This window comes from Drosophila biarmipes, chromosome 2R (assembly GCF_025231255.1).
Source record: "Drosophila biarmipes strain raj3 chromosome 2R, RU_DBia_V1.1, whole genome shotgun sequence".
Lineage (NCBI taxonomy): Eukaryota > Metazoa > Arthropoda > Insecta > Diptera > Drosophilidae > Drosophila > Drosophila biarmipes.
The window spans coordinates 7,812,588-7,834,368 of record NC_066615.1 but is presented as its reverse complement, the minus strand read 5'-3'; the positions used below and the strand labels follow the sequence as shown (position 1 = coordinate 7,834,368).

The 21,781-nt window shown below is 40.6% G+C and overlaps 3 protein-coding genes across 6 annotated transcripts; 2 read left to right on the top strand and 1 right to left on the bottom strand.

The window, feature by feature from the left end:
• The first annotated feature begins 1,894 nt into the window (after positions 1 to 1,894).
• On the top strand, positions 1,895 to 10,140 carry LOC122817861 (retrovirus-related Pol polyprotein from transposon 297). 4 transcript variants are annotated; one of them, XR_007763965.1, is made up of 2 exons: positions 1,895 to 8,403; positions 8,456 to 10,140. XR_007763965.1 is itself a non-coding variant. In XM_050887456.1 (2 exons), exons 1-2 carry the CDS (start codon positions 2,258 to 2,260, stop codon positions 7,235 to 7,237), a joined length of 4,908 nt encoding a protein of 1,635 aa, XP_050743413.1. In that variant the 5' UTR covers positions 1,895 to 2,257; the 3' UTR covers positions 7,238 to 10,140. The 4 variants fall into 4 exon arrangements, 2 of the variants coding, with proteins under 2 accessions (XP_050743413.1, XP_043947169.2); XR_007763966.1 differs by having other exon boundaries at positions 8,447 to 10,140; XM_050887456.1 differs by having other exon boundaries at positions 1,895 to 4,211; positions 4,284 to 10,140.
• A 5,800-nt stretch (positions 10,141 to 15,940) lies between these two features.
• LOC108026892 (inactivation-no-after-potential D protein) lies at positions 15,941 to 20,005 on the top strand. The gene is made up of 9 exons (XM_017098101.3): positions 15,941 to 16,152; positions 17,347 to 17,927; positions 17,983 to 18,073; positions 18,134 to 18,489; positions 18,722 to 18,946; positions 19,006 to 19,117; positions 19,180 to 19,319; positions 19,379 to 19,675; positions 19,737 to 20,005. Exons 1-9 carry the CDS (start codon positions 16,116 to 16,118, stop codon positions 19,926 to 19,928), a joined length of 2,031 nt encoding a protein of 676 aa, XP_016953590.1. The 5' UTR covers positions 15,941 to 16,115; the 3' UTR covers positions 19,929 to 20,005.
• LOC108026893 (60S ribosomal protein L23) lies at positions 19,990 to 21,610 on the bottom strand. The gene is made up of 4 exons (XM_017098102.2): positions 21,558 to 21,610; positions 21,441 to 21,490; positions 21,097 to 21,308; positions 19,990 to 20,241 (listed from the first exon to the last, which is right to left on the bottom strand). The coding sequence occupies exons 2-4, from the start codon at positions 21,451 to 21,453 to the stop codon at positions 20,044 to 20,046; spliced, it is 423 nt and encodes a 140-aa protein (XP_016953591.1). The 5' UTR covers positions 21,454 to 21,490; positions 21,558 to 21,610; the 3' UTR covers positions 19,990 to 20,043.
• Positions 21,611 to 21,781: the final 171 nt, after the last annotated feature.

Genomic DNA, 21,781 nt, shown 5'->3' with positions numbered 1-21,781 from the left:
AAAACAATAGCACTTTACTACTTACAGTAGTTACATATCGGTTTTTATCTTTTTTTACTTATTTTATAATTTTGTTTACAGTGAAGCTACTATATACAATATCATTACAAAAATAATCGGTTTCAAAAATAGTTTACCTATGTAACATAAATTTTTTCTAAAGACTCCGAAACCAAACTTTGCTTAAATCATAAATTCTGTAAATATGTTCTTTAAAGACATCCTTTATTATTTTAAGTTTTACAAATATATATACTTTTACCATTTTATTGATGTTTTACTGCTTTACTATGCAACAATAGTATAAACTTTTTTGTTGTTACGTAACTATCTATTGGTCATTTTAAACCATAACATTTATTTCTGTGGTTGGAAACATCAATTTGGATTACGTTTTTCAAATTAAAATCATCCATTTTACAACTAATTATAATCAATGATTATTTAAAACCAGTGGACGGCCGTGTCCCATTAGCGGGTATAGCTCAGCCTCTACCGACACACTTACAGCGTACTGCTGTCGTCAGAAATAAAATACAAAATATAATTGTGTTCCAAACTGCCTTATAATATAAACTAATATAGGAACATATTCATGTTTTCATAATCTTCGTAAAATATTTAAGGGAATAAGGAAAATATTAAAAAAGAAAGACAATATACTAGGCGTTGTTTATCCTTTTAGTTACCTCAAGCCCAAGCCACCAGAAATAAATAAATAGGGGGATTGTTTTAAATAAACGCACGGCGATAATCCTTCTGATATAGAGGACGATCTATGTATACTAACTGGGCCTTTTCACTTGCCTGTTCCCATCGTCAACCTTAATCCCCCCAGCAGTTTCTTCGTATATATCAAAAATATTTGCTCTTTCAATCCACTTTTCATTACTCATCCGCAAGCTCAATAGTTTCCATGGCAATTAAACGTTTCCAACTAGGCGCACCCCGCCCCTGCCCAGCACTATCCCGCGCCAATCGGCGGTCATAGCCGTATCCCGTATCCATGTCCCCTGTCAGGCTACGGTTAGTCGCCGCTTATGCGCAGCGTGAGTCCGGACGAAGGACGAAGGACTCCGGCGGCCAGTTGAGCGTAAGGATGCGGTGCATTGAAGCTTTCGCAGGGGAACAATTAACTTATGGCCAAACAATAACGCCCAGGAATGCACGCTGACAGGAACCAGCCACCAGGAGCACATCCTGCTCAGCTCCAGCTTCAGCTTCTGGTTTATATACACGTACACCCTTCGTCCTCATCCCGAGCTGCATCTTCAGCGGCATAATCCAGCAATAATCCCTCTTTTGTCAGCAAATTTATTGCACACAAACAAACGACCAAGGGATATGCCAAGCGGATGAAACGGGGCGCTCAAACGGAAGGGGGGCGCACCGACTGCGGACTGAATTCGGAGTCGGATTGCGGATTGGTCTTTGGCTCGGATGAGCCCAGACTTTTGACAATACAAATTTTTATTGCGAAATCTGCAAAAGGCAAATAAAAGATTTGACACTTGAATTGCTTTGGCTGCCAGGATTCGGCAAGGACAATCACTTTCTTTGGCACAAACAAAAGCGACAGTTGCCAGCCCTTAACGATGTCCCGCCTCCAACGCTCTACACTCGGAGAAAAACGTTAAGTAAGTATGGGAATAATACAGTAATAAGTAAGTGTTAAAAATAGTAAAGTCTAAGAAATAATCCAATCCATAACTTCAGATCAGGTAGAAGGAAGCGTTTCCGACTATATAAAGTATAAATATATTCTTGATCATGATCAGTACCCTATGCTAAATAGCCATATCCGCATATTTGTCTATAGAAGCTAGGAAGCTGGACTTGGCATGCAGATTCTAGAGCTTCTTGCTCTTGCTATATATAAAAAACTGTAGTAGGATTAGTGACTTGCTATAAGTATAACTATGTACAACTCTGCTATGTATATGTATAGGTAACTCTAACCTTTCGATGTAAGTGTATATTAACTAGTATTTGAATGTAACGGCTAGCTATTCAATAGTCTCTAGCATCTACAAGTATCTTCTGTGATAAAGCGACCAATCTGGCAACTCTGGTATAATGTTAAGTATCGATATTGATCGCAGCCAACTTCAAGTAATCGTATGTTAAACCCGACGCTATGTAAAACCAGGCAATTGCGAATAAGAAGTAAAAGAGAACGGTCAAGTCTAATAAAGTTATTTAATTCGTGTAACAGTTTATACTGCTATAAACTTCAGAAGTGGTCCTGACCCATAAAATGGATCTAATTGATGCCCAACAATTTACGGTCGTCCAGCTCAAACGGTGGTTGGCGGTACTGAACTTGCCGACAATCGGCAATAAGGCCGAACTGGCGGCCCGACTAAACGGCGTGGACCCGTTAGTTCGTGGAACTCGCCCGGAGTCCCCAGTACCGTTGGACGCTGAAAACGAAGACTCGGCTGAGCACGTTCAGGAGTTGGATCTAGAGGATGACTTGGGGGAGCATTTCTCTGCGGAGAATGCCGACCCTAGGTCGGATCAGATTCCTGCCGTGGCCGAAGGAGTATCGTCGCTACAACAAATACGCGCTGAAATCGAAGCTGGAAGAAAGGAGCTCCAGAACATTCTTGGGCAAGTAAGAGCTGCGTCGCAAGCAGTTGCCAATGACGTCATCAGCAAGCCCGAAAACTGCAATCAAGCAGGAGGTAAGCAAGCAGTTCAATGCGAAAACTTCCAGGAAGCTGTGAGCGGAAAAATACCAAACGCTGATGGAAGTGCTCATATCGATAGCGGCACCGATATCGATGTAGGCAACGGTGTTGAGCAACGACGAATGGCAGTTGTAAACAAAGAATCAGAATCGCCAAGTTTGTCACTTTCGTTTGCCAAAGAAATGATCATGGATTACGATGGATCATCTTGCGCAAACGTTTGGACCCAGCAAGTACGCAACATTGCTGAAATGTACAACTTGGATGCAGTGTGCGTAAAAATGGTGATTGTGGCTAAACTAAAAGGCATCGCCCAGCGCTGGTTGCATGCAAATGCAACGCGTATTATGGAGCCGGCAGAGAAGCTGTTGGAACAGCTGATCCTAGCATTCGGCGATAAACTGTCCAAAGCAGAGGCGCGACGCAAATTTGAGGACTTGAAGTGGCATTATGGCGAAAAGTTCGCGGTGTATTTTGAGGCAAAGACAATGCTGGCAAGCAGCATCAACATTGATCCAGACGAATTGGTTGACCAGATAGTCGAGGGAATACCAGCACAGAATTTGCGGGATCAGGCCCGGATCCAATGTTTCACAGATCCGAAGCAAATTCTCCGTGCGTTTGCTGGTATCCGTTTGGATAAGTCAAATGAGTCGGCGTCAAAGGAGCTCAACAAGAATAGGAGCAGCACCAGAGGATTCCGCTGCAGTAACTGCAACGCCAGAGGACACATCGCTAAGGATTGTCGAAAACCAGCAAGGAATCCAGGATCCTGCTATGCTTGTGGCAAGTATGGCCACTTTGTAGCCCAATGTGAGGAAAGAAAGGGAAATGCTGTAAATAAATATGTAAGGTATATTAAAATCCATTTTGACAGTCAAATTATATCTCCTATGGTTACAGCATGCATCTTAGACTCTGGCAGTCCAATTTCGTTGCTTAAAATATCTTTGTTGCCCAGAGAGGCCCAATTACATGAAGTCAAAGAACAATATTTTGGTATAAATAGAAGCCCATTACAAATCTACGGAAAAATTTTATGTTTTGTATTAAAAGGAACAATAAAATGTTACTTTAACTTAACAGTTGTCGCCAATGAGTCTATGATACATGATGTGATTTTGGGTAGAAATTTTATGCAAGCTTGTGATTTAAATTTAGATTTAAGAACTTTAAAGATGATAACTGTAGAAGATACAACCAAAATGGACACAACGATTGCCGCTAGGGATCTGTCTTTGCGCGTCGCTGAAGTAAATCATAATATTGAGTGTTTAGATGACTGTTTAACCGATGTTTTGGAATTGCCGACTAAAGTTTTAAAGGCAGAACACGCAGTCGTAAAAAATCATAATGATCGTAATGAAGAAACGAGTCAAACAGTTATGAGAAAAAACAGTGAAAATGTAAGTCAAACAGTTATGGGACAGAATAGTAGAAGCATAGGTCAAACAGTTATGAGACAAAATAGTGAAAATGTAAGTCAAACAGTTATGGGACAGAATAGTAGAAGCAAAGGTCAAACAGTTATGAGACAAAATAGAGAAAATGTAAGTCAAACAGTTATGGGACAGAACAGTAGAAGCAAAGGTCAAACAGTTATGAGACAAAATAGTGAAAATGTAAGTCAAACAGTTATGGGACAGAATAGTACAGGCAGAGGTCAAACAGTTACAAGGCAAAATAACGAAGATATTGATCAGACAGTTATGAGATTTAACGGTGAAACAACTGAATTTACAAATGCAAAGCAATACAGTCAAAATATACAGAAAACGGTTATTAAAGAACCAACGACTACAGGTACAAATGGGCAACTGGAAATTGAAAATTTTGAAACCGAAATACTTAATATCGACTTTACAAGCAGCGAAACTATAGATTTTAACTGGGACAAAAGCACTACCTATGAAATACAATGTCGTTTCTTAAAAATACTGGAAAACAGTTATGTGAAAGCAACTAGACCTGAAAAACCAATGATTAGAGCAGAAATGAAACTATGTCTAGATAATGCAAAACCTTTCAGTTGCAGTCCTCGACGATTATCATATACAGAAAAGGACAAGCTTCAAAAATTACTAGACGAATATTTGAAAAGTGAGATAATAAGACCAAGCGAATCAGAATTTGCATCTCCGATAGTATTAGTGAAGAAAAAAACAGGTGAGATTAGATTATGCATTGATTATAGGAAACTGAACAAAGCACTGCTGAAAGACAATTACCCTCTGCCACACATAGATGATTTATTAGATAAATTAGTTGACAAAAAAGTATTCTCAAAGTTAGATCTTAAAAATGGATATTTTCATGTTTTTGTTGATAAGGAATCTGTAAAATATACTTCATTCGTAACACCACTAGGACAATTCGAGTTTTTAAGAATGCCAATGGGTATCAAAAATGCACCAGCTGTTTTTCAACGCTTTGTTAATAAAATCTTCGATGATATGATTAGAGAAAGCAAAGTAGTAGTGTATATGGATGATATAATGGTCGCCAGCAAAGATATTAATGAACATTTAGAAACATTAGATGAAATCTTTAAAAGGCTTACACAGAACAGATTAGAACTTAGAATGGATAAATGTGAGTTTTTGAAAGCAAATATAAAGTATTTGGGATTTTTGATTTCTGAGAATGGCATTAGGGCAGATGATAAGGGCATTGAAGCCGTAAAAAATTTTCCAGTTCCCACGAAGGTTCAGGCAGTACAAAGTTTTTTGGGACTTTCTTCATATTTTCGAAGGTTTATAAAAGATTTCTCTACAATAGCAAAACCTTTGTATGACTTGTTAAAGAAGGACAAACCATTTCAATTTGGTGAAGAAGAGATGAGTTGTTTTCTCACGTTAAAGGAAAAACTTATTGAGTCACCAGTACTGGCGTTATATAATCACAAGGACGATACGGAATTACATTGTGACGCAAGCGCTCTAGGATTTGGTGCTGTACTGTTGCAGAGGAAAGATGATGGCAAGTTACATCCTGTGTTCTATTTCTCTAAGCGTACTACAGCAGATGAGGCTAAGTTACATAGTTTTGAGCTCGAGACTTTGGCGGTTATCTATGCTCTTCGTAGATTTAGGATATATTTGCAAGGGAAACATGTAAAATTGGTAACCGACTGTATTGCACTTAAGTTAACACTCCATAAAGCAGAACTTAACCCGAAGATATCAAGATGGGCTTTGGAGATGGAAAACTATGATCTTGAAATATGTCACAGAGCGGGAAATAAAATGCAGCATGTGGATGCTCTCAGCAGGTACAATAATATTCTAATAGTGGAAACCAACAGCTTTGAGGAAAATTTAGTCATCTGTCAAGGAAAGGATTTAAAAATTAAGAAGCTTAAAACGATTTTAGAGAAGGCAGAACTTAAATTATTTGAAATGAGAAATGGGGTAGTGTACAGAAAAGCAAATGACGATAGGATACTATTCTATGTGCCAGAAGAAATGGAAGATCAGGTACTATATAAATACCACAACGAAATAGGACATATAGGAAGAGATAAAATGATGGACATAATTTCAAAAACTTATTGGTTTCCAAGTTTAAAAGAAAAGTGCGTTGCACATATAGAAAATTGTTTAAAGTGTGTAGCGTTTTCACCAAAATCAGGTAAAGGAGAAGGTTTTTTGCACAGTATTCCCAAAGGAAACAAACCATTCGAGTTAATACACATTGACCATTATGGTCCAGTAGACTCGTCAAGAGCAAAAAAACACATTTTTGTGGTAGTTGACGGATTCACAAAGTTTGTAAGACTTTATTCCACTAAATCAACAAGCACTAGGGAGGTTATAACGGCATTGAAAGATTACTTTAGGGCCTATAGTAGGCCAAAATGCATAATTTCAGACCGGGGTAGTTGTTTTACATCTAAAGACTTCGAAGAATTCATGGAAGAATATAATGTGAAGCACATCAAGATAGCCACAGGCTCACCACAAGCCAATGGTCAAGTTGAAAGGATTAACAGGAGCCTTGGACCAATGATAGCAAAATTAGTTGATCAAAGTAAAGGTGTATACTGGGACAATGTTATAGATAAAATAGAACATGCTTTAAATAATACGTTGCACAGAAGTATAAGACAACTTCCGAGTAAAATGCTGTTTGGAGTAGAACAAAAAGGAAAGATTGTGGATGAACTTAAGGAAAAGCTAGAGGACATAAATGAAAATAAGAAATTAGATAGTTTAACAAAGATAAGGAAAAAAGCTGAGGCCCACCAAAAGCAAGTTCAAGATTATAATGAAAAATTGTATAACAAAAGTCGAGTAAAGGCTAGAAATTATAAAAAAGGAGACTATGTAATGGTGAAAAATTTTGACTCGACTGTTGGAACTGCTAGGAAACTGATTCCCAAACATAAAGGACCATATGTGATTGCAAAAGCGATGCGCAATGACAGATTTTTATTAAAAGACGTCGAAGGTTTTCAAGTAGCACGTAGTCCTTATTTAGGTGTTTGGAGTGCGCAAAATTTAAGACATTGGATAAAAACTAAAAAAGCTAAAAAACAGAAATAAAAATGTACCCTATAACGAGAAAATACCACTTAAGTATCTATATATTGTAAAGATAAAATAGGCATAAATTTTAAGTCAATATGTCTTGATCAGGTGATCAACCAGTCAGGATGGCCGAATTGTAGTAGGATTAGTGACTTGCTATAAGTATAACTATGTACAACTCTGCTATGTATATGTATAGGTAACTCTAACCTTTCGATGTAAGTGTATATTAACTAGTATTTGAATGTAACGGCTAGCTATTCAATAGTCTCTAGCATCTACAAGTATCTTCTGTGATAAAGCGACCAATCTGGCAACTCTGGTATAATGTTAAGTATCGATATTGATCGCAGCCAACTTCAAGTAATCGTATGTTAAACCCGACGCTATGTAAAACCAGGCAATTGCGAATAAGAAGTAAAAGAGAACGGTCAAGTCTAATAAAGTTATTTAATTCGTGTAACAGTTTATACTGCTATAAAACAAAAAATTTAATTTTGATTTTTCCGAAACAACCGATTTGCTGCATGCACATCTCCCTCGCACTGCCTTTAGCTAATTAAGGGGTATCTAATAATCGAGGTCATCGACTATACGTTTCTTTCTCGTTTTAAATTAATTTCTATAAGCGTATAATTTCGTTAATTTTCATTCATAATATTTTTTACTTTTCTGTTGGTTCTGACCATTTAACGAGATCCTATGATCAGCTTCACTATAAACTTTACGTCTTTACAAATAAAAACTTTCCCAATCACCACAAAAATGTTCATGCATGTAAAGCTTAATCTATCTTCGAACAAAGCGATCGGATAAAATTACAATGTTTTCTGAAGAAACTTCACGTTGTTTCAGATATGGACATGTAAGATAAGAAATCGAATTTATATTGTATAATTTAACCACGGTATAGTTATTGACGAAGGTGGCCATCACCTATAGTTGTACAAAACTGTTTATTAAAGAGGAACATTGCTTTAAAGGCGATCTTACCAGCTCTTCCTCACGATGTTCCCACAGTGTACACCATGGCAGAGGGATCCGCCACTAATTTGTGCTTGAGATGCCGCATCCTGTCGCATCCTGCGTCGATGCACGGTCCTTCGGCAGGCGGTGGCACCTGCTGGATGGCAAAGGCAAACACTCGAGGCCGTTTAGGGAGTTCGGCCGAGGGTTGGCAGGTATAATAGCTTCACTTCTTACGTCATTATTAAATCTTTGAAGTATCTGAAGCGCAGAAAACAAGGCATCGGGCTTTGGTCATGAGAGATACACATACAGGCACTTGAATACTTGAGTGACGCTCAATTTGATGGACAAGGACGTCGAGAATCGGCGAGCAAGCCGCCCCGGGACTGCCAGGACAATGGGAAAAATCACAGCAGGCAGCGAACAAATTGCACAACTGCAGCCGCAAATTCTGTTTCAGGATATCCAACCTGCCAACAAGTGGCAAGCACAACAATGGGTTCGATTTAACCATCCTCCCTACCCTCCTGACTCCCCTCACAATCCTCTGGACGAGCTGGAATATTTCACGCTCGATTTATCCCGGTTGTTTTCCTTTTTCCAGAGGGTTGGGACAAACAGCAAGTGCCACACACCAATGCTTCGTGGCTCATTTCGTTCAGTTTTGTTCATTTGATGTGGATGTGGATGCGGCTGATGATGATGATGGTAATGGTGGTGGTGGCGATGCCATTGCCTAAGCCTCTTGTTTGGCGGCAATAAAAATCGAGAGCCGTGTGCCTAAGCCTCCTCAGGAACCCAATCCCCTGCCCCTGCCCCTGCCCCTGCCTCCGCCCCTGCACTCGGCGCAGGACGTCAATTTCTCAATTCATAAATAAAACCCAAAGCCCTTTCAATGTGTCAGCACAAGTGTGGAAATTACGGGGCGGGTGGAAGTGCGGAATTGTGGAAAAGTGGGCATCGTGTGTTATTGTTGTTTATTTGCCGCTGGATCTGCCTGAGCCACCTACAACCGCAGCCAAAGGATTTCCGCACATCACTCCCCCTTTGGCCGCGCTTCTCTCCACTTTGAATCGCTCTGCATCCTCGAGGAGCCCGACTGGGTACTTGGATCGCATTAAGTTGATTTATTATGCAGCGCAGAATTCAATTAAGTGGGATGATTGTCACTTGTCCGTATGCCACGAAAGCCAAACTCTCTGAATGTGGGACGGGTTTCCCGCTTGGCTTTTGCTCTCTTAACTGTTGGGGCGTGGCAGCAATTTGGACAGTTGGCAATAACCACGTCGGGCTCGGGCTGATCCGGGAGCTCCCCACCCGTGGTTTCCCCTTTTCCAGCGCGGTCACGCACAAGCCGTGAAAGATAATCGTGTATTTGTTTTGGTTCCGAGGATTATGAAGTCAAAATGCGAAGGGATTTTCTCTAATGTGTGTGGGATGATTGAACTCTAAATCGTACAAAAGCTGAATGAAATCAATGAGGATGCTGAAGCATCTGGTTTTATTTTAGAACTGGCAATGCTATAAAAATGTCAAAGAATCCTTATTTACTTTTTACTTTGAAAAAATTGTACTGATTAAAAAGTTAATCATATTCTTGGATTTGTTTGTCCTAGGAGGAAAGGCTCGGCAAGTTAATAAGAGTGTTAATACTATCATATTTTGATTACAATTATCAACAATTAAATTTGCCACGCAGTTGAAAGCGAAATTACACGAACATCTTCAAAACAGTATATAATTGAAAAAAAATTAGTCCTTAAGAATTCAATGTTTCATATGTCAAAAGTCATAGCTGTAATGTCTTGTATTAGCATACATAGTTAAGAAATTTTAATTATATTAACGGAGGAAATTGAATTATGACTAGGGCACTTATTTATAAGTATTCTTGTACTTGTAGCGTTAGGAAGAGTTAAAACCATAATAAATAAAATAAATTAAACCGATCCTCGAACAGTATTGGATTATACCAGATTTTCTATTCTATGAAGTTATATTTTTCTAATCAGAATTTCTAGCTGAGTCGATCTAGCCATGTCGATTTTAGCGTTCTTTCCAGGTAGTATTATAATATACCAATTTTCTATTATATTTATTCATGAGAAACTTAATGTTCTTCAGTTAGTAGTATCATTATAAGTATATTTCCCCATAAGAAAATTCACATTGTGAAGTATATAAGTTATATGTTAACATTTCCTTCACCCAGTTTCCCAGCCCGTTCTTTGAATTCTTCGAAATCTTCATTAGTAGCTCAGCCGTGGGCATGACAACAATCCACAAAAGGAATAACATATCACACCCAGCGACTCTCGAGCGGCAGCCGTTTAAATCAAACCAAAAAGAATCAAACAGTGAAAAGTTGCGAATGAATGAGTTGTTTGGGGGCACGTGTGCCGCGTGGATGAGTCCTTCGAGGATGCGGATGGGTGTCGGGTAATTCACACTTCCTGCCGGGACATCGCACGGGGTGGGAAACGGAGTGCCGCTCGGGGAATTTCATTAAATAATCGTTAGTGTAAATCAATTTGTTAGATCAAAGCAATGTGGGCGACATGGCGACAAATGAAAAGAAAATAGAGGACACAATGCCCGGATATGGATACGGCGATCCCGGACTACCAACTTTCGACGGATGCTGGCCGTAGATATTACCAATTTGCGCTGCAAATAAAATGCGAACAATAAATATTTGCTCGCTCTGATGAGGATATTACAAACAAGTTAGCACGTGGCCGAAGGACCGCGAAGTGCGAACACGTGCGGGATGGTGTCGACGGGCTATCAGTGTCCAAAATCAACAATATTGGATGGGCAATCCAGGGGCATGTGCTGGGGGTACCCTATTTGTGACCCAAAGAACTAGGATGATCAATTGCAGCTTCCTAGATTGGCCGTTGAAATAATATTCGAAATGAAATCGAACAATTTTTTAAGGTAAGGTACGTCTTGAAAACTAAATCAAATCAAAAAAGAAAGAATATAACGATATAGCTCCAACAAATACTCACAGAAAGAGCATGAAAGCAATAATTGAAACAAGAAATCTATAAAAGTGATACACCCAGTATATACAATGGTGGAAGAAATAATAGAAACAGCTTACTCGCTTTCGTTTTTTTTTATTTCATAAAAAACAAAGTACATATATCTCATATATATTTGCCAAGGTGTTTAAAGTTCTGAAGCACAGACATTCGTGCAAAAGTGAAAATAGTTTCTATTATTTTTTCCACCAGTGTGGATAATCTTAATTAAAAATTTCATTAAGATGAATTTCATATTTTCAAAGTGGTTCTGTAGGTATTTTTTACTGAATATTTAACATTTAACCAATTTTTTGCTATTAATCACATAATTGCTAATATATTTAAATTAGAAAATAAATATACCATTCTGGGACTTATAAAATTATTGTTTTTAAAAATTATATTGCCTGAACGAAATTTTGACTGTGATGAAAAAACAAAAAGTTCAAAACATGTTTAATTCTTTTAACTAATGGTCTTTCAGTTCAAAAGTGACATGGGTTATTTAATACCTTTACGAATATTTTAATCGGCTGTGATTTTGCAAGTGGTTTTAAGAGGCCGTCTCTTTCCACTTCGCTCCCTTGCTTATATTTTTTCCTTGGGACCGTCTCCATACGGAACCGGCAAATCTGTATTCCCATAATCGCATTAGGTCGCCAGCCGGATGAGCACTAAATCAAAATCGTCAGCCACTACCCACTCAATAAAAGCGGGGCGAAAGCACCCATTCAGCCATTTGATTGTCATTGTCCTTCAGCTGGAGTACAAGCGTTTGAAATTTAATTTAACGCATTTACATGCAGCTTAAGATCTCCGGCTCGGCCTCGTCCTCGGCCTCGGGCCATGGTAAACAAATCAAATGTATTTAGAGGAGTGAACCGAGCCCAACTCAAACAAAGGGAAGCGAATGAAATTTCGAGACCGATGCGGTGGAGGTGGAGGAAGCCGGCGCACATCTACGGATCGGCTCGGAGGGTGGTTCCGTGGGCCGCTCCGAGCGAGTTGAAGAACTCAATATTTGAATAACTTACTACCGTGTGGAGAGCAAACTTTCAAGTGAGGACCGAGGACACTGGCGGGTCGCAAAAGGACAATTATTTGCTTACGCGTTGTCATTCAAATTGAGTTTTAATGTCGGGCGGCGCGCGTAATCCCGTAAATCCAGTTCCCGTTCCAGTTCCTCCCTCCGGGACCTCGGATGCAAGTGAACGCGTTCCTGGCGGCCATGTGGGCACCACTATTTTCTCTATCACGTTCACGTACTAAAAGTTATGAGGACATTATACGTACAGCCGTGGTAAACACAAATATCTATAATGCCCGCCCCCGGGGGCATTCCGTGCGTCATTCCGGCCGAGCTGGAAGTTCGAAGCTCGTAGTTCAGAGTTCCGAGTTCCGAGTTCGAACTCGAGATAAGTACACATGTACGGGCGTAATTGTTTGCAGATGTCCTTAAATGTCGTGAGAATATTCAGTTGGTCTTCCTCTCTTGTCGGCCGGACGCCTTTTTGTTTTGTGTATCTCAACTGGAGGAGCACGCCTGTTGCGCCTCTCGGCACCGATTATAAGTTTCGAATTTGTTCTCTATCAAGTGTAGTAGTAGGAGTACCTTGTAAGATGAGAACATCAACGCGATGATAACCCAAATGTTCGATGATTACCCAAATAAATGGGTGTGCTTGGGTAAAGTTCCTAATTACATTTACAGATTTTATCAGATTTTTAGGTTACAAGCTACAATAAAGGATGCAAGTCTTTGTCAGTTGGCCCTTCTATACGTTACAAAATATATTAAAAAGTAAATGTTGCATTAACGAGTACCACTCTAATAACAAAGATTTAAAAAAATGCACAAACAATTTTTTTGAAAATGTTACACTTTTTTTGAAAATGTAAAAATAAGTTACAACAAGAAAGGAAGTTAAGTTCGGCAAGCCGAAGTTTGTATACCCTTGCAGTTATACGAAATAATCAACTTTAGTAACACCATGTGAAATTTTTAAGGATTGTTGCTGACTTCAGTGATATTAAAAAAAATTATTTCATTCGTTTTTTCAGACCATTTTTTTTACATCTATATGTTAGAGCAGTCCGATTCTTATTAAATTGAATTTGAAACTCTTAATAATATAAATATTATGTTCCCAATACTATTAGATAATATGTCAAAAAGCCCCAAAGCTATAATTTGTTTCATGTTATTTTCCCACCAATTTTTCGTTCGATCCTATGACAGCTATATGATACAATCGTCCGATTTTGATAAAATATAATTCGAAATTCAGAACTAATTAAAAAATGTTATGTGGTAGAAAACAAAATTAAATGGTTAAAATCTATATTTTATTACCAACTCTTTAAACTAAGTTGTATCTCGTAGAGAGTTGGAAAGATGCATACTATCCGTGCTAACAAATAACTCCGAATCAAATTAAAAGGTTAGTTGGAAGGTGGATGGTGGCTCTAGCAGATCATTTAATTAATGTTGCCAACCAATCTGTCGTCATCTGCAACTGAGTGAGTCAAGGTAGTCCGACCTCACTTGAAGTTTTGTGGTTTTCCATTCCAGCCACTTCCCAGGACCCGAACAATTTCCATATTATTCCAAATCCGAATCATTGCCTCAAGTGTTTTTGCGCAGAAAACTGTAATTTTTATTCATTTCCAGGACGCAGTCTGAAGTGCCTGCTAAACGATTATTAGCAATTTGATATAACTGCATGTAAGTACAACACGAGAACAAGTCAACAACGGATTCGCCTGCACACACACCCGCACGTGTGGCCACTTACATAAGAGGATGCCTGGCGGGTGGCTGTTTGCGTGTGTGTGTGTGTATGTGTGCGACAGCTAACAGTGGAAAATCACTTCAGTTAACTAAATCCTCGCAACAACCATGCGCCGACTGCGACGCAGCAGAGCAGCCTCTGCAGACAGCGAGAGAGAGAGCGGAAGAAAGCGAGCGAGAGAGGAACAGCCACAGAGGACAGCCATTGCGGGGGCGTGGCTGCGCCGGGAGAGCCAATCAGAAGGCGAGGTCCTGCGAGCAGAGGCGTCGGCAGCGGCAGAGGCTGTCAAAGGGGGTGGGGAGGAGGAAAGCAAAAGAGGGCGGGAGAGTTAAGCTCATTGCCATATTTTCGCCGTGCTCTCTTTTGAATTTACTTTACTAACAAAACATGACTGTTGGGAGGCAAAAAGGAAATTGTTTTATCAAATGGGTTTCCTTACGCTTTTTATTATGAAATTAATTTCCAACATCGCTTCGCAGTCGTTGACGTTCCGCCGCCCATCTCCCGCCCCCGGGCTGGCCATTTTCCAGTCCCACTCCGCGCCCCCTTTCCGGCCGCCTACTTGCCTCCCGCCTTTGAGCATGTGTTTACTCTAGTTTTCCTTTGGAGCTGCCTTAGCGCTCCTACTTTCGTTTCATTTCGTTCGAGCATTTAATGGAAATGTTTGCATAGCCACCTTCTCCTGTCCCGCTCTTTCCTACTAGTCCCCTTCCCTTTGTTCGCCTACTCCCCTGTCTAAGGCATTGAAATGCAAATCTTGATTATGAATTTAAGAGATAAATTAAATTCATTTGCCACTCGAATGGCGCAAGTCCTGAGACTTTTATTTGGTTTCCTTTGCCATGTGGTGTGGTAAAAAATCAAAAGAAAGCCTAGTACAATTTATAAGAAAGACAGCCATAAAAGGTTGCCTACATTTTGGGGCAAGATTTTAAACATGTGCTCTTGAAAGACTTCGAATTTGGTTTTATATCTCATAACTTGACAAAACAATTTAAAAAACGTGCACAAAATGGCACAAACTCGTGTTTTAGTCAAACTATTATCATAAATGAAAATGTATAAATTATTCTTAAATGTATTAACTACATAATTCCCTATGAGTATATATAAAAGTTTAGGAATATTACCAAATTTCCTTAAAATTCTGTATTATTTGTTAGCCAACGGACAAGCATTTGCGGATCTGTAAGTATGGGCGACATATGTTATTTAGTTGTAAGTGCAATGAAAGAAAAAGATAAAATCGATGGGCATTGCTGGTCAACACTTGGCGGGCTTCTGCCCGCGGAGTGTTGAGTTCAGCATTGGTCAAATCGCCCCAACAAATTAATAACTTGATGAGGCAATAAAGGCACTTGAGTAGTGCCTACTGCCTGCTTTTTCACGCCTGCATTTTCGCGATTGTATCCCATATTATGACCGTCTTGGGGGAGCAGTGTATTATGCGAGGGGCGCCATAACAGACAGTGAAAGTTACTCAATGCAATAGAAGCACCTCCACCAAATCGATAGCACTGAGCTGCAAAAGGAAACAAAGAAAAACTGTTTTAACAAATAAATAATAGACTTTTCTAAAAGGGTGTGAATTTGATTTTTTAGGAAAATAAATAATTCACTTCAAAACCTATATTTCTGAAGCAATTCCTTTCCGTTTTTGAAACATATGTCATCATGATATTTCTTACTTATTGGCTTATTTATTTTATTTTACAATTAGTCGAAGGTAAAAATATCAATGTTTATGCCTAAAAACATATTACATTCAACCAGCTGTAGCTAGAAATACATTTTTCTCCTTTCAGCAAACCTTGTAGACCAGTGTAATCGATACGAAAATCATACTCAAAATAGAATGGCCACTAAGTCAGTTAGCAAGAATGTTCGCCCGCTAATTGTAAAATCAGTTTAGGCGCACTTTTCAATGGACTCAAATCGGGCGCTGCCAACGCGGAATATTCAGAGCAAATAAATAATTGAAACGACAATATTTAAAATAATTGGATTATAAATTTTAAAGTGATTCGTTGCGTTTAATGTTCGGTCAGTGAGTCGCGATTTAGGCTTGGGTTACAGAGAAGTCGATCCCAACCAGCGAGGATGGTTCAGTTCCTGGGAAATCCGAGCGCCGCTGGTGGTCAGTGCTCATTCACTGGTTTCATGACCAACCGCTAATCAAATTTGCAACTAATCCGGCGGGAACCTGACCTTGATAGGTCACCCAATGGGGCTTATTGATCTACAAACGCAGAACTCTTGGATCTAATTCTAAAAAATCTAATTTTAAAAAAATGTCAAAAAATCCTTTGTTTTCCTTTTAAACGAATTCGCCTCAAATACAATTTCGTTGATGAGGGAGAAATCGATAAATTGATAATAGAACCAATGAAATTTGAGGATGTGTAATTTTTTTGACTCTAATTTTCAACCCTAAAAATATATGCCTGGAGAATTCCATTGTGTTCTATGATTCCTTTCAAAATTTAAGTTAGTTTGGTATAGGGTGGTTCAGTTTTAGTGTGACTTAATAAAGTTATAAAAACTTTTTCTTGAATATACATTTTACCATAATAAACCGACGGCTATTTTTTCAAATTCCACTAGCGTAGTATGTGGACGTTGAATTACATCCTATACTCAAGAAGTAAAAGAAGTTATGTAACAGGTAGCCGTGTCCGTCAGTCCGTAAAAATGCTGATATCTCAAAAAAATATAAAAACTAGAATTTTGGGATAGGTTGGAATCATGGGCTTTCTGCGCTGCGCAACTTTATTTCAGCATGGTGCCACGCCTACAGACTCCTTCAACGCTAAAACAATTCAAACACCCATATTTTTTAATATTATTTTATATTTAATACTTTTAAACATTTAAATACGATTTTAGTCTTTATTTAAAAAGTTGTAACCAAATAATATTCAATAGTTAGCAAATTGAATCGAGATTGCACAACACATGCACACCAAGGTGGCGTACAGAGACGCTGAAATGCTTTTATTTCTTAAAATTCCACTAAACAAAAAAACGTATTCTAGTTAGACTTTACATGTAGATTACTAGCCCGGAACTGAAGTTGTTTCATCACAACACAGTTTTAAGAAAACATTTAATACTTTTATTTATAGAATTGAGTTAAATTCCTGAAAATATTATGTGTGACCCGTAGATTTTTAATAAATACGTATTTCAAAATTCATAGACTTGGAACCACTCATAGACTAGGGACCCAAAAAAGTAGAGTATTATTCATTGCACATTGGAAATATAGAAAAAACAAAACATGAAAAGACTAAGACCACCGGTAATTTATTTCGCATATTTTCTTTCGCAGAGCTTATTCACATGGTGACGCTGGACAAGACGGGCAAAAAGTCCTTCGGCATCTGCATAGTGCGCGGAGAGGTTAAGGACTCGCCCAACACCAAGACCACCGGCATATTCATCAAGGGCATTGTGCCCGACAGTCCGGCGCACCTGTGCGGTCGCCTCAAGGTGGGCGATCGAATCCTCTCGCTCAACGGAAAGGATGTGCGCAACTCCACCGAGCAGGCGGTCATCGATCTCATCAAGGAGGCCGACTTCAAGATCGACCTGGAGATCCAGACCTTCGACAAGAGCGATGAGCAGCAGGCAAAGTCAGATCCACGAAGCAATGGCTACATGCAGGCCAAGAACAAGTTCAATCAGGAGCAGACCCCCAGCAGCAATGCAGGTGGAGGTCAGGGGATGGGTCAAGGCCAGGGGCAGGGTCAGGGTCAGGGGATGGGTGGCATGAACCGGCAGCAAACGTTGCAAAAGCGAAATACCACATTCACGGCCTCCATGCGCCAGAAGCACAGCAACTATGCTGATGAGGATGACGAGGACACCAGGGACATGACCGGTCGCATTCGCACGGAGTCTGGCTATGAGGTGGGATAATACATATATATATATCCACGCCCCATTGATTTACCCTCTCCTTCAGATCGATCGAGCCTCCGCCGGTAACTGCAAGCTGAACAAGCAGGAGAAGGATCGCGACAAGGAACAGGAGGATGAGTTTGGCTACACGATGGGTAAGGATCCTCTATCCGTATAATCTCATTGTCACAGTCACAAGTGAGTGCCACCCCCAGCTAAGATCAACAAGCGGTACAACATGATGAAGGACCTGCGTAGAATTGAGGTCCAGAGGGATCCCAGCAAGCCCCTAGGACTCGCGCTCGCTGGGCACAAGGACCGCCAGAAGATGGCCTGTTTCGTAGCCGGTGTGGATCCCAACGGATCCTTGGCCAGTGTGGACATCAAGCCGGGTGACGAGATCGTCGAGGTCAACGGCAATGTGCTGAAGAATCGCTGCCACTTGAACGCCTCCGCCGTGTTCAAGAACGTGGAGGGAGATAAGCTGGTGATGATCACCTCGCGTCGCAAGCCCAACGACGAGGGCATGTGCGTCAAGCCCATCAAGAAGTTCCCGACCGCGGCTGATGAGGTATGTTACCACGCTAAAGTTTTCCATAAATAATAATGTATTCAAAATTAATTGAAATGCTAATTTATGAATAAGCTGAGGGATTCCAGATGGATCTAAAAAATAATTTGTATCGGTACCAAAAAAAAATAAAAAATGAATAATTGCCTATTCGTTAAGTGCTGAAAATAAGTAATATTATAATGTATTATGTAGTGCCTCCTCTGATTACATGTTCTTTTCTTTCCTGCAGACTAAGTTCATCTTCGACCAGTTCCCGAAGGCGCGCACGGTAAAGGTGCGCAAGGAGGGATTCCTGGGCATCATGGTCATCTATGGCAAGCACGCCGAAGTGGGCAACGGCATTTTTATTTCCGATCTGAGGGAGGGCTCGAATGCCGAGTTGGCGGGCGTTAAAGTTGGTGACATGCTGTTGGCCGTTAACCAAGATGTAACCCTGGAATCCAACTACGATGATGTGGGTCTTCACAAAACCAACTAGATCCCTGGTTAGTAACCATTTCTTCTTGATGCTAGGCTACTGGGCTGCTTAAACGTGCCGAAGGAGTTGTGACCATGATTCTGTTAACTCTCAAGAGCGAGGAGGCCATAAGGGCAGACAAGGAGGCGGAGGAGAAAAAGAAAGAGGGTAAGCATCGGCGTAGAGCGGTCAACAGCACACCTCCTTTAACCTGATAAGCCAATCCACAGAGGCCAAGAAAGAGGAGGAGAAGCCACAGGAACCCGCCACAGCCGAGATCAAGCCCAACAAGAAGATCCTCATTGAGTTGAAGGTCGAGAAGAAGCCGCTGGGCGTCATCGTCTGCGGCGGCAAGAACAACCATGTCACGGTGAGCTATCTCCGCTTTCAATGATTTCTACCAATCGATACTTAAACTTCCTTTGGCAGACTGGCTGTGTAATCACCCACGTTTACCCGGAAGGAGCAGTGGCAGCTGACAAGCGCCTGAAGATCTTCGACCACATTTGCGATGTAAATGGCAATCCAACCCACGTGGGAACCATGACGACATTGAAGGTCCATCAGCTGTTCCACACCACATACGAAAAGACGGTGAACCTGACCGTCTACCGTGCCGATCCGCCGGAGCTGGAAAAGTTTAATGTGGACTTCATGAAGAAACCGGGCAAGGAGCTGGGCCTCTCGCTGTCACCCAACGAACTGGGATGCACCATTGCGGACGTAGTACGTATGAAACATGGGCTGCCAGTAGAAACACCTTCACAAAGAACCGTTTTCCTCATAGATACAAGGGCAGTACCCGGAGATCGACAACAAACTGCAGCGCGGCGATATAATAACCAAACTCAATGGCGATTCCCTGGAGGGCCTGACGTTCCAGGTGTGCTACGCCTTGTTCAAGGGGGCCAACGGCAAGATATCGATGGAGGTGACTCGACCCAAGCCCACTCTGCGCACCGAGGCACCCAAGGCCTAGAGTCGATCCACCTCCTCATCCACTTCCAAAGTAGTGCAGCATTCAATAAAAGATCCGACAATTCTAATTCAAAACAATCGCTTTTCCGTTGTGGGTTTATTTGAAAGGAAACTCCTTAGGCTATAGAGCTTGCATTGGAAGCGATACGGGGCCACAGATCAGCGCACTCCTTGGCCACGGGCCCGGTGATGGCCGAGCCCTTCATTTCGCCCTTGTTGTTCACTATCACCCCGGCATTGTCCTCAAAGTATATAAACACCCCGTCCCTCCTCCTGAATGGTTTGCGCTGCCGAATCACCACGGCAGGCATGACCTGGAAAGAGATGGGGAAACAAATTAGTCATTTAGTCTTACAGTGGAATACAGGAGTGGGCTAATTATGCAGATAAACATTAGCGAAAAGTAAAAGTGTACATCAGATTATTTTAACAAATCTTATTAACTTTAAACAATTTTTTTTTTTGAGAATCTAAGAAAAACAAGAACAGTATTTTTGTTGTCTATTACAATTAAAAATTAAAATGTCATAAATGTTACAAAAGATTATATTTTGAACCCTTATCATTTTCAATTTATAAGCACGCTTAAAAAAAGTTTGACCAAAAACGTGCTTTTCCTAAGCAATAAGCTATTTTTTGCCGGTTCAAAACATTTCGATGAGATAAAATATGAATGCTTTTGTTGGAAAAGAACAATAGGCTGTTCATTCTACTCTATAAGGTATTTAAAATTAAAAAAAAATAAATATTTAATAGATAATAAGACAGCAAGTAAATTTTAAAAACCAATTGTTTTTTTTTTTATGAATAAGCAATATCGAGTATTGATGTTTGCAAAGAAGTCAGCTGATAAATACAAATTGAGCAATAAGATTACAAATAAGAGTTGGTTTAGGAAAAACAAACGAGAAGTGATAACAGAAAGATACCTTATATTAGCATCCATGATTTAAGGCAGGTGGTAAATAAGTTAACAATAAATAAAGGTAGTTGGGGGAGTGGTTAGATTGGCTTCATTCGCACAAACACTGCGAACTTCATTCACGAAAGTGCACAAAAACAAAGTGAGAAAAACGTGTTCACTTGTCGGGTTGCTCAAAACGAGGGGCAGGGGATCTGCAGAGGGCCAAGTTGACCCTCCCGAAACCGGGGCCAGGAAGCACACTCACCTTCTTGCGGAGCTCGGGCTTTCCCTTCTTCACGGTGGCCACAAACATGTCGCCGACGCCAGCGGCGGGCAGACGGTTCAGGCGACCGCGGATTCCGTGCACGGCGATCACGTACAGGTTCTTGGCTCCGGTGTTGTCGGCACAGTTCATCACGGCGCCCACGGGCAGACCGAGGGAGATGCGGAACTTGCCTCCCGCGGTACCTCCACGTCCTAAACGGGGCGAAAGCAGAAGCACAGGGCATTAGTTTGGTTTGGTTCGGCACACCGCACTTCGCCACTCTCCACACACTCGGCGGCGTCACATTTTCACGCTTCAAGCGTCCGTTTCAATCGGATTCTCACCTCTCTTCGACATTTTGCTGCTCGCGGGCTGGTTATTCCAAGTTTAATCGCTGGTTTGCCAATGGGATGGTTTAGTTATTAGCATTGGGAAAAACGTGGAGAATTTTTTCTACTTACTTCGCCGGAAACGAAAACGAAAAGGAGGGAAACACGGTGTGACCGCACGTCTATCGTCAAAATATACCGCAAAATATCGAAAAAATAACCTAATTGTTGCCGAAATTAGCTGAGAAATGGGTGAGAACTTCGGTAGACGTCTAGCGCGGACTCGAACCGACGACGTTTCTTGGCCACCGAAAACAAGTTGGCAGGGCTGGCCAACCTTATACCGTGCTCACACC

Bases quoted from the DNA above. Each gene is read 5' to 3' on its own strand.
- LOC122817861 (XM_050887456.1), top strand. From the start codon at position 2,258: ATGGATCTAATTGATGCCCAACAATTTACGGTCGTCCAGCTCAAACGG. The intron at 4,212-4,283 runs GTCAAACAGTTA...GTAGAAGCAAAG, and splicing joins ACAGAATAGTAGAAGCAAAG to GTCAAACAGTTATGAGACAA.
- LOC108026892 (XM_017098101.3), top strand. From the start codon at position 16,116: ATGGTTCAGTTCCTGGGAAATCCGAGCGCCGCTGGTG. The intron at 18,490-18,721 runs GTATGTTACCAC...TCTTTCCTGCAG, and splicing joins TCCCGACCGCGGCTGATGAG to ACTAAGTTCATCTTCGACCA. The intron at 19,118-19,179 runs GTAAGCATCGGC...GCCAATCCACAG, and splicing joins GGAGGAGAAAAAGAAAGAGG to AGGCCAAGAAAGAGGAGGAG.
- LOC108026893 (XM_017098102.2), bottom strand. The intron at 20,242-21,096 runs GTGAGTGTGCTT...ATCTCTTTCCAG, and splicing joins AGCCCGAGCTCCGCAAGAAG to GTCATGCCTGCCGTGGTGAT.